General features: G+C 39.3%; 1 protein-coding gene across 3 annotated transcripts in view; it reads right to left on the bottom strand.

Moving 5' to 3' along the window:
* Positions 1-406: 406 nt before the first annotated feature.
* Sec24a (SEC24 homolog A, COPII coat complex component) overlaps positions 407-13,749 on the bottom strand; it is an 81,162-nt gene continuing 67,819 nt past the window's right edge. For all 3 annotated transcript variants that reach the window (XM_004629366.2, XM_012514340.2, XM_023713134.1), the window contains 7 exons: positions 10,962-11,072; positions 9,294-9,469; positions 7,487-7,624; positions 6,606-6,710; positions 6,064-6,156; positions 4,281-4,384; positions 407-3,300 (listed from right to left, as the gene is read on the bottom strand). In XM_004629366.2, the coding sequence (XP_004629423.1) occupies positions 3,186-3,300; positions 4,281-4,384; positions 6,064-6,156; positions 6,606-6,710; positions 7,487-7,624; positions 9,294-9,469; positions 10,962-11,072 (842 nt within the window). In that variant the 3' untranslated portion in view covers positions 407-3,185. The remainder of the gene's footprint in view (positions 3,301-4,280; positions 4,385-6,063; positions 6,157-6,605; positions 6,711-7,486; positions 7,625-9,293; positions 9,470-10,961; positions 11,073-13,749) is intronic.

The following is a 13,749-nucleotide window of genomic DNA, read 5'->3' as shown; positions in this document are numbered from 1 at the left end:
GGCTACACAGCAAGACTGTGTGTGTGTGTGTGTGTGTGTGTGTGTGTGTGTGTGTGTGTGTGAGAGAGAGAGAGACAGACAGACAGACAGACAGACAGATACAGAGAGAGACAGAGAGAAGAGAGAGGAGAGAAGAGAGAAATTATTTTCAAATGAACTTCAATTTTAACTCCAAACCCAGCTCTACTTGTGGCATAGGAGTTAAGAACTGAATTTGTATCAGGCAAGGCCCTAGGTTCCACCCCTACCTAGCACAGCAAAATCTGCTCTGACCTCACAGCTCAGACACCTAGGAGGTAAGCAGCGCCACAGCAGCCTTTCAGCGACTTAACTGGGCTGCCCAGGATAGCACCGCTGGGCGGCCAGCAAGCTCTTCCCACTACTTTCAGGGACCAGTCAATGAATGTAAGCTCTTTCAGTTGACTTTATTGAATAGCCAAAGTGATAAGTTAGCACAGATCGAACAGTTGTTTGCATGGGCTACAAATGACTTTTTTTTTTTACAGGAATAAACAGTGAAAATTACAAACTGTAAAAAGGAAGACAAATCTTGTCTCACTTCAGAGAGCAAGATTTCACACAGCACACTGAAGATCAATACATATTTGAATTTGAGAACAAGAATTTAATGTTACAATATTATACACTACTTTACAAAATTAAAATGTCTATATAAGGATTACATTTGCAATAATTACATTAACAAAATCTTGAAATCACATTTGATGGTCCCCTAAATAATAGCTGTTATGCATCTCTGATTAGAAGAAATAAATCTTTTACTCTAATTATTGCAAAACAGTCTATTAGACTCTATACATTACATTAAATTAAAAACAATGAGAAAATAGATGCAAACTAAAATAAACAGTACTGCTTGGGTGAATATTAGTATGTCAGACTTACAGAAATGTTATTTTAAAAATTCTAGAAATTAGAAAAATAGAGTACTTTTTATGGTAGAACTGCCATGCTCAGATTTATATAACCAAGATTGCCCTTGTCTGTTTCTTTAGTAGCTGTAGATCTGTAGAAAATTCAAGGATCTTTCATAATTTACAACTACAATAAAAAAAATATGGCATAGTGTAAATATTAGTTGCTTTACATAAAAAAGTAATATAGGATGATAAGGCAGGTAGTGCCCTACTACCCCCCAAAAAAACAAAACAAAAAACTAAAAAACACATTCAATATTGCAAAAAATAATTGTTTTATATCAATATTACCAAAAGGTTCATTTGTTTTTTTTATTTTGAGAACAAATATTGTGAATCTTAACTAAAGTTATGTATTTTATGACCTGTTATAAAATTACTCTGGATTGCACGTTACATAATATCTAAAATAATTTTTTAAAGTAAATTTGTGAAATATACTAACAAAGCACATGGTAATAACAAGAATCATACCCACTTAGGGATATAGTGAGGCACAAGGAAGATCATCCCTAAAAGCACAAACGTTTCCCTCTGGAAAAGTCCTTATTACTCTTATGAAAGGACCTACAAATATCAACATTTAAAATCACATTTAGAAGAAAATTTTAGTTAAAGAAACACCAGTACATAGTGACTCTGTTTCTTAAAAAGAGGGGGAAATACAATTTAATTTGGTAGAATCTGAAGATCGCTTCCTGATAAACGAAGCCACTCTTGAGGAAACTCCTAGTTCGGCGTGCCCCTTGCACACTGGGAGCAAATCTTAACACTGATTAAGGGAGGGGATATTTTCGTGACACCCATTATTCTGACCCAGCTGCCACGCAGCAATTGTTCACTCTACAGGGACCTCTTCCCTACACCAAACAACTCATTTAAAGTCAGCCCATGTGGATGTAAACCTGAAAGTTACTGTTTCATTGGTGATCACATAAGACCAAGAGTGTAAACACATTTTCCAACTTGTAAGAAAAATCATTCATCAAGTATTACACATTAACATCTTAAGAAGGTCATACAAGATGAATCTGCAAAAACTGAGCCAAGCTCTTTTAAAGATATTATATCACAGCACTTTAAATATACAGATGTCTAATTTACCTATTTGTAAACAATACTCGCTTAATAATTTTGACTATATTTCTCTAGCTGAATCAAAAAAGCAGTCTTGTGAGCGCATTCAGGAATCAAGTTTCTTTCATAACTTCAATAAACTGGATTTGTGTCATCTTAATAGCCACCAAGTCAAACAGCAGCATCCATGTTTTCATAGGTTTAATGTCTCAGAATAAATATTTATGAGTGGCTTCCAATTATTGAACTCCTCCAAAAAACACTACTGATACTTCTGAGATATTTTAACTTATAGTCATCCTCATTACACCAAAATATTTTATTATATATCACAGAGCAGAAATGTACCCGACAAAAATCCATTTATAGGATCAAGGTGATTAATTTCTCTTCTCCCTATTATTATTGCCTGCTCCAATGTATTTATAAAGACAACTCAAATTCTTTGCATTGCAGAAAAAACTAGTATGTTCAAATGTCCTGCAGATCCGAAAACCACCTAGTTATCACTTTCCCTTCAAATCATAGTGACTTTGTTCTTCAAGTGTAGAGAATACTGACAGAATGTGAAGCTTCAACACGACTTCGTATGCTTCTCAAGCCTTATTATTTCACCCGAGTTTTTGTTAACACTCTTTTCCTTCCTTAAAAAAGGAATAAAACCAAAAACCAATCACCAAAAATGGGGAACAAATTCTAATTGTTCTACATTTTATTTACTTTTAAATTTTAAGATTTTAAAAGATCATTATTAATGGATCTATACCTTCCCTGCAATATTTAATATTATGAGGTCTTAAATGTAGCAGCCAAAAGTTCAGAAAAATAAAAAAATGCGAAATATACATGTGGAACACAGAAGTTTTTACAAAATGCACTTTGCCTCTGCAAAACTGTCTTATTTTTATCCTTAGCAACTCAAACATAATTGGAAGCAAAGGAAAAAAGATATTCAATCATGTGCAGATATATTTTGATTTGAAAAATAGTGTATTGGAATTGCACACTCAATTCTCTGCTGTGGTCCTTTATTGGCTATAGTTTGATGAAATCACAGTGAAAACATCTTAATCATCACATTAGTTTACAAACTTAAATAGAAAGGAAGGGATCACTCATTCCCGGGAATTCTGCGTCATCGTGATTTCCTCAGCAATCAGCCAAGTTTCTTCATTTATTCACTTGCTGTTGTATATGCAAGAGGAATTCATAATACGACAGTGCAGATTCTGTTCTGTCTTCTACCATGTTCTGAAGGAAGTTTGCTTTCATTGGACTCTCATCCCTTAGGAATAAAAAGCAAAAATTATTCTGTATCTTCAATAAAATGTAACAGAACTGTTGTTATTTCTGTGGTACCAGGGATTGAACTCAGGACCTTGCACTTGCCAGGCAGGCGCTTATGCTGCCGAGCTATCTCTCCAGCCTGTAACAGTAAAATAAACTAGATTCGGCACAGGTTTTGATAGCCATGGTAATATTTACCCTATAAATACCTACTTCTAAAGGCTTTCTGTAAGATTATTTGGTTATGTAAACGTCATATTTAAGGGGGGTGGGGAGTTTATACTGGAATTAGAAGACACAGAGAAGTGTTTTACTAAAAAGTTCATTAACTTCTGAAGTTACTAAGTTTAGGCAATCCAGTAATTGTTATAAAGCACAATATAGTGTGGGCACTGGGCCAGTACTAGAGACTGATCCCATGACCTTTGCACTCAGCTATCTCCCCAGCCCCCTTTTATTTTCTATTTTGAGAGAAGTTCTCATGAAGTCACTAAGATACACAGGCTGGGATCAAGTTTGTACTCCTCCAGCTTCAGCTTCCCAAAATAGGGGACTACAGATGTGCCTCCACCTGACTCAACACAGTAACATTTACTGAAAAGAATTACTAACGAGGATGAGGCTGATGATGAAAGTTCACAGGACTGGGGATTGGCTCAGGGCTCTGCTCATGCTAAGGAAGGGCTCTACCACTAACTATACGCTCCCTTTTACAGTCCTGCAGAATATTTGTGCAGTTCACATATATCTGTGATTCAAAAGAGGTCTCTGCTGGGCGTGGTGGTGCACACATGGAAACCTAGCACTCAGGAGGCTGAGGCAGGAGGATCATTGTGAGTTCGAGACCAGTTTGGGCTACAAAGTGAGCTCAAGGCCAGCCTGAACTGCATTATGAGACCCTGTCTAAAAAAGACAAAAAAGAAGGAGGTCCTTGTAAGACCAAACAAATTATTTTTACAAATGAAAACTTCAACTTACCTTATTACATAAAGTACTGGGAAAAATGGTCTCTGCTCTCTAAGCCAAGAGATGAAAGCTATCGTCCTAGCAGACTCTGGTGTATCAAGTTCTGGAAGGTCTGTCTGTTAAACAAAACCAACAATACCTAATTTAATTATGGATTTAACAGACAGTCTACCAACTTCCAACATGTTTATGAATCACCTGGTGATCCTGTTGGACAAGAGAGTAAATTAATTTGGCTTAAGAGGTCACTAGGTCTCTGTTGAAACTACTGATGTTACCTAAACCCACTGATGTTACCTAAAGCACCTATAGACAATACAGAATTACCTAAAATGCCTATTGGACCAGTCTAGTGATTTTACTCAGGGCCTGAGAGCTAGTGCCTATCCTAGCTAAAATGTTGACCTACAAGTCCAATCTACACAGTAAGACCCTGTAGACCCTTACTAAAATTAAAAAAAAAAAAAAAATCAAAACTATGCAAAGGCTATGTTATTTTTATTTTTTTATTTTAGGGAAGGGTCTCGCTACTAGATCAGACTTGCAGTGATCTGCCTGTTTACAACCTCCCAAGAGCTGGGATTACAAGAACACGCCACCACACCCAGTCTCAATTGCCATCTTAGCAGGCCCCCAGGATGGGGCTGGCATGGCAGGCTTGGGGATTGAACCACAGGCCCCTGCACCTGCTTGCAGGCACTTTAATCCACTGAGCTATTGGGCTGGCCTAAGGCTATTTATGAACGATTTTTCATAATGAATTTTTCATGAATGAATACTTCAGTCATTCCTCCATAGACAAGTGCAGTCAAATGAGCCTATTAGTGACTTTTCAAAGGTCACATAGCAAGGACAAAGGACCATCATTTCTTTCTTCAATAATCAACATGTACAGACAATGACTGTCATTTGCTAGGTAAACTAGTGTGGCAATTAGTTTAGGTCTTACTCTAAAGCAATAGTTTAAGGACTCTGCGGAAGAACAAGCAATCCCTTGTGATATACACATACACACACACATACACACACACACACACACACACACACACAGTCAAAACGCTAATGCCATCTGTAGTAAACTTTTTGTGGGGGGTATTAATTAAATTCACTGCTTTCTCCACACAAAGAGTATTGTCTTCTTTGTGAGTATGTGTGGTACCTCAGATTGAACCCCATGTGCACTACTACTGAGCTACATCCCCACCCCCTTTTATTGCTGGAAATCTGAACTAAGGGCTATACTCTACCACTGACCCATACCTCTAGTCCTCCTTCCTCTCTCTCTCTCCGTTTCTCTCTCTTTCCCTCCCTCCTTCTTTATGTTTTTTAAATTTTCAGAAAGTCTAAGTGTACCCAGGCTGACTTCAGACTCATGATCCTCCTGGCTCAGCCTCCAGCATAACCAGGACCAATCATACACCCCTCAAAGTATATGCAGACAGACAAGCCAGCCGCGCACAGTAACACAGACAGCATCGCTACCACAGAAAGCACTGGGAGCCGGCACGGAAGGCCTGCCTGGAGTCTCGGGGCCCTGAGAGGCTGCGACAGGGTGACTGCGAGCGCCCAGGAGCTAGAGACCTGCCTGGCCAGCACAGCGTGACCCAACCGCGAACACTCTCACACTTAACAAATTAAAAACAAAGTGAGGATGTTTAGTGAGAAAAGAAATGTAACCAATGGGAATGTTTTTTCTTTTAGAAAATTCTGTAGTATTAATTTCAAATTGGCATGTTCATGTTTCTGCCACTTTTGCAATGTCTCTTAAGTCTTTTATAATCAGTAAAAGTCTTACCCTGATTTGTGGAATTGATGCATAGTTTTGAACTCCTAGAACTTGGCTGAGAAAATTTTGTGCACAATTTTTTCCAACCCAAAGCATCAGTACCTGCAAATAAAGATAAAATTATTTGAGAGGCAGCCAAGTCTGCTGACTCACCTTGGCCATGTCTGTTTGTTTTTTAGAGACAAGATTTCACTATCCAGTTCAGGCTGGCCTCAATCTCAGAGCAATCCTCCTGCTTCAGCCTCCCAAATGCTGGGATTACTGGTAGGTACAACCACGCCAGCTGCCACTGAGTATGTTAAAAAATCTTGAGAATGAGTGTATTTGGTGAATGTCCAGACTGTGACTGAACTAATAACACGGAGCATGTATGCTGGTGAGACGTACGCAGGGCACAACAAGCAGGGCAGCAAGGGAGTAAATGGCTGACTCATACACAGGGTCGAGTCTGTCATCTCTTCAAGCAGACAGACGCTAAGTGAAATGAAGACCAGTGCTAAAGAGGCACAGGATTCCCAGCCCTGTGTAGGCCAGAACACCCTGCTACTCACAGAGCCTGCATCCATGAGGAAAGCACCATCCCTGCTCAAATTCTCCACTGAGAGCTGAAGGATAGGAGGCTGAGGTATGGTTCTGTCATTGATGTTGAGTGCTCCCTGAGAAGGTAAATACAAGATTAAAGCAGAGTCACCATTTAACAACAAGAACAAAAATCAGTGAATGTCACCTCCAAGAGTTTAGGCCACTTTATTTATTTATTTATTTATTCATTCATTCATTCATTCATTCAGTACCAGGAATTGAACTCAGGACCTCGCACTTGCTAGGCAGGTGCCTATTGTACTGAGCTATCTCCCCAGTCCCTGGTCTCACTTATTTAGACAAATCAGTTAGTTATTTACAACTAAATGTTAACGAGACAAAGAAATACCATTGATCTGAATAAAGTCACTGAATCTTAAGAAAGCCAAATTCACTTCTGGTTTTAGACATTTATTTTCTCCTTTTTAAAAATTTTCTGTATGTGTGCTACATACATAGGGTCTGACTATGCAGTTCAGGCTGGAGATCACAATGATCCTCCTGCCTCAGCCTCCCCAGCACTGACATTACAGGCGTGCGCTGCCACGCCTGGACTCAGTGGCCAGCTCAGCACGCCTGGGGGCAGGGTCAGTGCAGCCTGTGATGCTAGGGATTGAACCCCATTTCCTGTGCTTGCCTAAGCAGAAGCTTAATGCTGAGCTATCTCACCGGTCCTAATTACACATAAGGCTTTTTAAAATGAGCAAATCTTTCCTAATTTTATACTGGACTGAATACAGTTAAGCTTAAAAGCTTTCAAGGAAAAAGCCACTAAAGAAAGAATCACTGTTTATTAAAATTTAAAACATAAAACAAAAGTATTTTTTTTTTTTAAAGGAGCCAATCTTACCTCATCTGACAGATTGTCGACTCTATACAAACTGGGATGTGTTGTGAGCATGAGATACACCAGGGGCTGATTTTTCACTTGACACATAGCAAAAATGCGCTCATCTAGACGTACATTTGTTCCAGTCTGGAATGACTTCTGTAACAAAAACAAACCCAGCACACCCCCAAAAGACATTTAAACAATACAGAACTTTCGAGTGTCAGCTGTTAAAATTAAGAATATCATGAGAATAGCTGGAAATTTAAATTATACTTTTTTAAAAATATCTATTCCAAAGTCACACACATGTAGTAGGCTATGACTGAAGCCTCCCCTACAACTCGTGGGAAATGAACCAAAGAAGAGGAAAAAATAATTACATACAGCCTCCTCCTTTTCAAAATTAATTAATTTTTAAAATCAAACTAACTATACAGAACTGGCCGTGGTGATGCACATCTGTAATCACAGCACTTGGGAGGTTGAGATAGGAGGATCGCAAGGAGCTCAAAACCAGTTTGGGAGCCACAAAAATGAGCACAAGTCCAGTCTAAACTGTGTAGCAAGATTCTATCTCAAAAAAAGAAAAAGAAATTAACTATAATTGTAATCTTTATGAGGTACAAAGTTATAAGGAATAGTATACAATATGGAATGAGTGAAGTGAGCTCACTAACAACCCGCTGCCTCAAGTAGTGGTTTTTTAGTCTTATCTAACTGAAATAGTGTATCCCTAGCCAACATCTCCACACAATTCCAGCCTCTGGTAACCACTATCTGTTTGTTTGTTTGTTTGTCTGTTAGGGTTCTCACTATGCAGTTCAGGCTGTCCTTGAACTCACTATATACACAGACCGGCCTCAAACTCACAGCAATCCTCCCGCTCAGCCTCCTAAGTATTGATTATAGGAGTGTTGCTAGTAAATACCACTTTGCCCTCTGCTTCTGTGTTCATTTTTTCACTTCTAGGTATAAGGGAGAACATGCAGTATATGTATGACTTCTTATACAACCAATAAAATGTACATTTTCTGTTTTGGAAAAACTGGAAGGCTAATAATCATCTGACTTTCTGATAACATCATTGAATACGTAGCATCTCCTCTACACAATGCACATTGCTGTTGTTTCTGAGGCAGGGTCTCCCTATGTAGCTCAGACTGTCCTTGAACTCACAATGATACTCCTGCTCAGTCTCCCAAATTCTGGGATTACAAGCACGTGCCACTACTCAGCAAGACACTTGACTTAAACCAGTTATTTGTAACCTTCTTCATGTCTAATCTCCTCAAAGCCCAAATAAAAACTAAAGTTCTAGGGCTGGAGAGACAGCTCAGCAGCCTGAGCACCTCCTGGCAAGCTCAAGGACCCAGGTTCAACCCCTGGTACTGCATGTCATGCCAGCCCTGGAGCCGCGGGAACACCATGCCAGTCACTGAAACCAGGTGTAGTGGCACACACCTGTAATCCCAGCCCTGAGGAGGCTGAGATAAGAGGATCACTAGGAGTCCAAGCTGCATAGGGAGACCCTGTACCAAATGCATAAATAAATGAAATATTACCCAAAAAAATCAATTAAAAAGGAAGTAAAGATTTAAAAACAGTAACTGGCCAACTACTCAGAGGCTAAGAGAGGACTAAGGATTCGCAGCCCTGTGGGCACCAAAGTGATGTCAGAAGGGAGGAAGGGTGGGCCAGGGAGGGAACAAGGGTGGAAGGAAACTCACCAGGCATAGAACTATGTATATAGTGTTCAGGAGCTCACAGAACAAAACTTTTACTATGGTACTTTCATTGTGCTAGTTTTGATTTCTGTTTTTCTTACCTGTTTAAGAAGAGCCAACACAAAAAGGGGAAAAAGCCTCAGAGAGAATGGAACCATGAGGCCTGGCTGCTGGTTACTGAGGACTGAGGACCGATAGGCTGAGAGAGAGTCGACAACAGCATTGACCAGCGCATCTCGGGCGTCGCTCAGACTGGCAGTCACGGACCGATCAACCGCTACATGAAGAGAGGACAGAGACAAAGGAGAGATAGACAGAAGTTTAGATGCTCCACTGGCAAGGCAGAAGACACGATTTTAAAAACTATATTAAGAGGGCCGGGGATGTAGGTCATCAGCACAGCGCCTGCCTGGTAAGCCAAGCTATTGTGTAGAATTTTCTTTAAATCTACACTGCCTGATAGTTATTACTGTCAATAACAATAATGACAATGTTCTGGGGCTATCAAAAAATGATCTGAACAAAAAAAGTGGTAGTCCTCAAATTTCTTAGGTCACAATGCTCAGATTTTAACAATTTATAACACCAAAGTGAGAATAGATCTTTTTTTAGGCTCCATGAAAGAAAATTTCAGACACTGGGTAGCTATTCCTATTACAGACAGATCAGAGTTTGAAGAAAATGGACTCTGAAAGTCTCTCCTAAGGGAAAAAGGCAGGAAGAATCAAACTGATGTTAAACTTTATGAATTTGAAAACACAATAACAGTAAGAACAACCAAAGTCAAGTTGGCAACTGTATCAAAAAGTAAAGCTGTGTCAGAAGTTCTCTTAGCACCCTTGATGTGGGGTGCACTGCAAACATGGATGTGACTGTGAGCTGGCTTTTGCTCTCCAATGCCATGGCTCTAGGTCTAATGATTTATAATACATGATGTCTCTCACTACCCATATTACAGAGCTCATTAAAAAAAAAGGCCTGTATCAGCTACGTGACACCTGTAATCCCATCACTCTGCCAGGAGATCACCAGTTTGAGTCATGGACAAACTTAGTGAGACCCTATCTCAAAATAATAATAAAAAAAGGCTGGGATATAACTCAGTGCAAAGGCCCTGAGTTCAATCCCCAGTATTCACACACACACACACACACACACACACACACACACACACACACAGAGGCACTAAAATTTCATGGTGGTAAAGGGAAGAGTGACAACTACAGAACTGTACAAGTAAAAAAGGGTAAAGTATGTTACATAATTAAATCTCAATATAGCTTTTTAGTGGGGGAAGGGAGACGCAGCTAATAACCCTGTTTAAACAAACACAAAAGATAAGAATATCTGCAAAGCTTTCCACTGAAATAGTTATAAGTACCCAAACACTGAAAAAATGTAAAGTTAATTACTTAAAGAAAACAAAATTAGAGAGCCAGCCAGATAGCTCAGCAGACTAAAACGCCTGCTTAGGCACAGTGCAGTGGCCGGAGTTTGATCCTTGGCATGCTGTGCCAGCCCCACGTGCTGAGACAGCGATTGATACTGGGTGTGGTGACGCATGCCTGTAATCCAAGCACTTGGGAGGCTAAGAACAGGTGGATCACTAGGAGTCCGGTCTATGTAGTGAGACCCTGTAGATGCTGTACTAAATACATTTAAAAAAAAAAAAAGAAGAAGAAGAAGAAGAAGAAGAAAGAAAACAAAATTAGGAGAATTCTCCTAATAGTATTACTTACAAAATATTTACAAGTGAAAACAATTCTTACCCATATTGGCCAATAACCCTGAAATTGCTTGAACATCAGCTCCAAGAAAGACTTCATTCAGAGTTGACACCACTGGCAAACACAAAGTATGGACCCGAATTCTTCTTTCACCTTTGGGAAAAATACATGATAGTAAGGGACAATACACTAAAAAAAGAAAAGAAAGTGAAACAAAAAAATTCCTTTCTGGTTCTGGGACTGCAACCAAAGTAACACTACAGATTTTTGAAAACTCATAGCAAAAACAAAATACTAAACACTACAACAACAAAAGAAGGGGCCAGAGAGATAGCTCAGTAGAATAAGTGCTTGCCTGGCAAGTGCAAGGGAATGAATCCAAGAACTTTACACTGAACTACATCTACAGCTCTTTTTACTTTTTGAGATAGAGTCTTAATTATTAAGTCAGTAATTATCCAGGCTGGGTTTGAACTTGTGATCCTTCTGCCTTAGCCTCCCAAAGTGCTGAAATTACGGGTGTGTTCCAGTATGCCTGCCTTGGAACTCATATAATGCTTACGGGAATGCAAAATGTCACAAATTTTTTTTTTTTTTTTCAATTTGGCAAGCGGTTATAAAGGCAAACATATCATAGAACTCAGAAATCCCTCTCCTATGCAGACAGAACATAAGGGCAAATTTGAAGTATACTGTAAGTAGGATAAGCCAAATTCTTGAACATTTATAATCTGAAAATCCAAAAATATTCCAAAACCTATACTTTTTGAGTACTGACACAGGTGGGTAATTTTACAGTTTATATCCTGTGATGAGTAGCAATCAAATGAAGGTGCACTAAACAATTGTATAAAATAACCTTTAGGTGGGCTAGGGATATGGCCTAGCATAAGCAGGGCCTGGGTTCAATCCTTAGCACTAGGAAAAAAGGAGGCTAAGAAAAATAGTAATAACCTTTAGAAGGTATATATAAAACACACACAAATTTTGTTTTCACACTTGGCTCCCTTCCCCAGGAAATCTCATTATGAAGATACAAATACTCTAAAAGCTGAAAAAATCCAAAATCAAATCACTTCTAGTCCCAAACATTTCACATAAAGGTTAATTGACCTTCATGTGATTTCCCTGCTATGACAGTCCCATATGCCTGAAATCCGAGGCAGGAGGATCAGAAGTCTGAGCTCAACCTGGGCAGTTTAGCGAGTCAGTGAGCCCCTGTCATAAAAATTAAAAAGCGCTAGGAATGCAGCTCAGGAAAAAGGCTCTAGTCCAATCTCCAGCACCTTGGAGAGGAAAAACAAGTCAATGGTTACCTGTGACTGGGAATCAGGGAGTGGCTGAGTATAAAACACAAGTGTAAGTGTTCGGCTTATGAAACTGTGCTGTCCTGACTATGATGACAGTTAAATGACATTATTTGTCAAAACTTGTGGAGTTTGACACTAAAAATGGTACATTCAGTTGGGTATACAGCCTGCGGCAGAGTATGCACTTGGCATATACAAGGCCTAGATTTGACCTTGGCATCACAAAAAAGAATTATGATGTTGATTAAGTTGCTTAAACATTAGCAAAAATAAAACTGTATAGGAAAAAAATCATCTTTTACATTTACAACATGCTATATTAACTATAATCATACAAAAACAGAAGTTTTCTGACACTGATGACTTTTATCAAAATGCCTATTTTTATTGGTTTTAGGCTGTACGGTTTTGAACAGACACAGAACAGAAACATTCCCAGAACTTCTCCCCTCTCTCCGGCTACAGATCAAACCCAGGGCCTCACACATTTACTTTTCATAGTAGGGACTGAATTTAGGGGCTTACATGTGCTAGGCAAGCGCTCTACAAGCAGGCTCCACCCCAGCCTTACTATTCTGAGACAGGAGCTCTCAAACAGCCCAGGTTGATTTGAATTTGTAACCCTCCTGCCTTACCCTCCCAAGTAGCTGGGAAAGACAGGCACCATCAAATCTGACTGGCCCAACAGTTTTTAAAGGTGGCAAAATAGACCTAGAGGGCAGAAGTGGTAAATCTTTAAAATAAAAAAAGCAAATTTAACATGTCTTTATATTACTCTAGAATAAAAAAACGAATTATAAAAGGATTAGTAACAAATTGCACCCTTACAGGGTGTTACCTATCTTTCAGCATGAGCTCCTTCAAAACTCAAGTGTCAGCCAGGTGTGATGGTGCACACCTATAAATCCAGCACTCTGGAGGCTGAGGCAGGAGGATTATTGTGAGTTCAAGACCAGTCTAGGCTACAAAGTGAGTCCAAGGCCAGCCTGAACTGCACCCTGAGACCCTGTCTCAAAAAGATACAAACAAAACAAAACCCAAGTGTCCTCCTGTGAGGGTGGGGGCCACTGGCCATTTGGTCTTAGAAAGGCAACCCTGACTGAACACTTCCTGCTGCTACGTATGCTTCGCCGCTCTCCTAAACCAGCATCATGACATGGCAGATACTATTTCCTCTTTACTCTCACTTGCCTACTGAAACCAAGTTCTACCAAGAAAAAGATTTTTCAACTGCTGTTACCAGAGTTACTGACATCTGATACACAGCAGACATATCTATGAAACAAACAAATCAAATGGTTCAGGAAAACAACAGCAGTCATCTCTGCTTTACCAAGAACAGCAACAAAGCTCTTCTTATTAGGAATACTTTCTTGTTTATTTATTTATTTATTTTTTGTTGTTGTTTTAGAAGTACTTTATTTTTTTATTTTACATATAACTGTATGGCTTGACATTGTCATGTTTCCTAGCTCTTCTCCTTTCCCTCTCTTGATTAGTTAGTCCTTGAGATCCTGCTT

This window comes from Octodon degus, unplaced genomic scaffold, assembly GCF_000260255.1.
Source record: "Octodon degus isolate 3935 unplaced genomic scaffold, OctDeg1.0 scaffold00029, whole genome shotgun sequence".
In the NCBI taxonomy this organism is placed as follows: Eukaryota; Metazoa; Chordata; class Mammalia; order Rodentia; family Octodontidae; genus Octodon; species Octodon degus.
The sequence above is the reverse complement of the archived record's forward strand: the minus strand, read 5'-3'. Positions and strand labels throughout refer to the sequence as shown.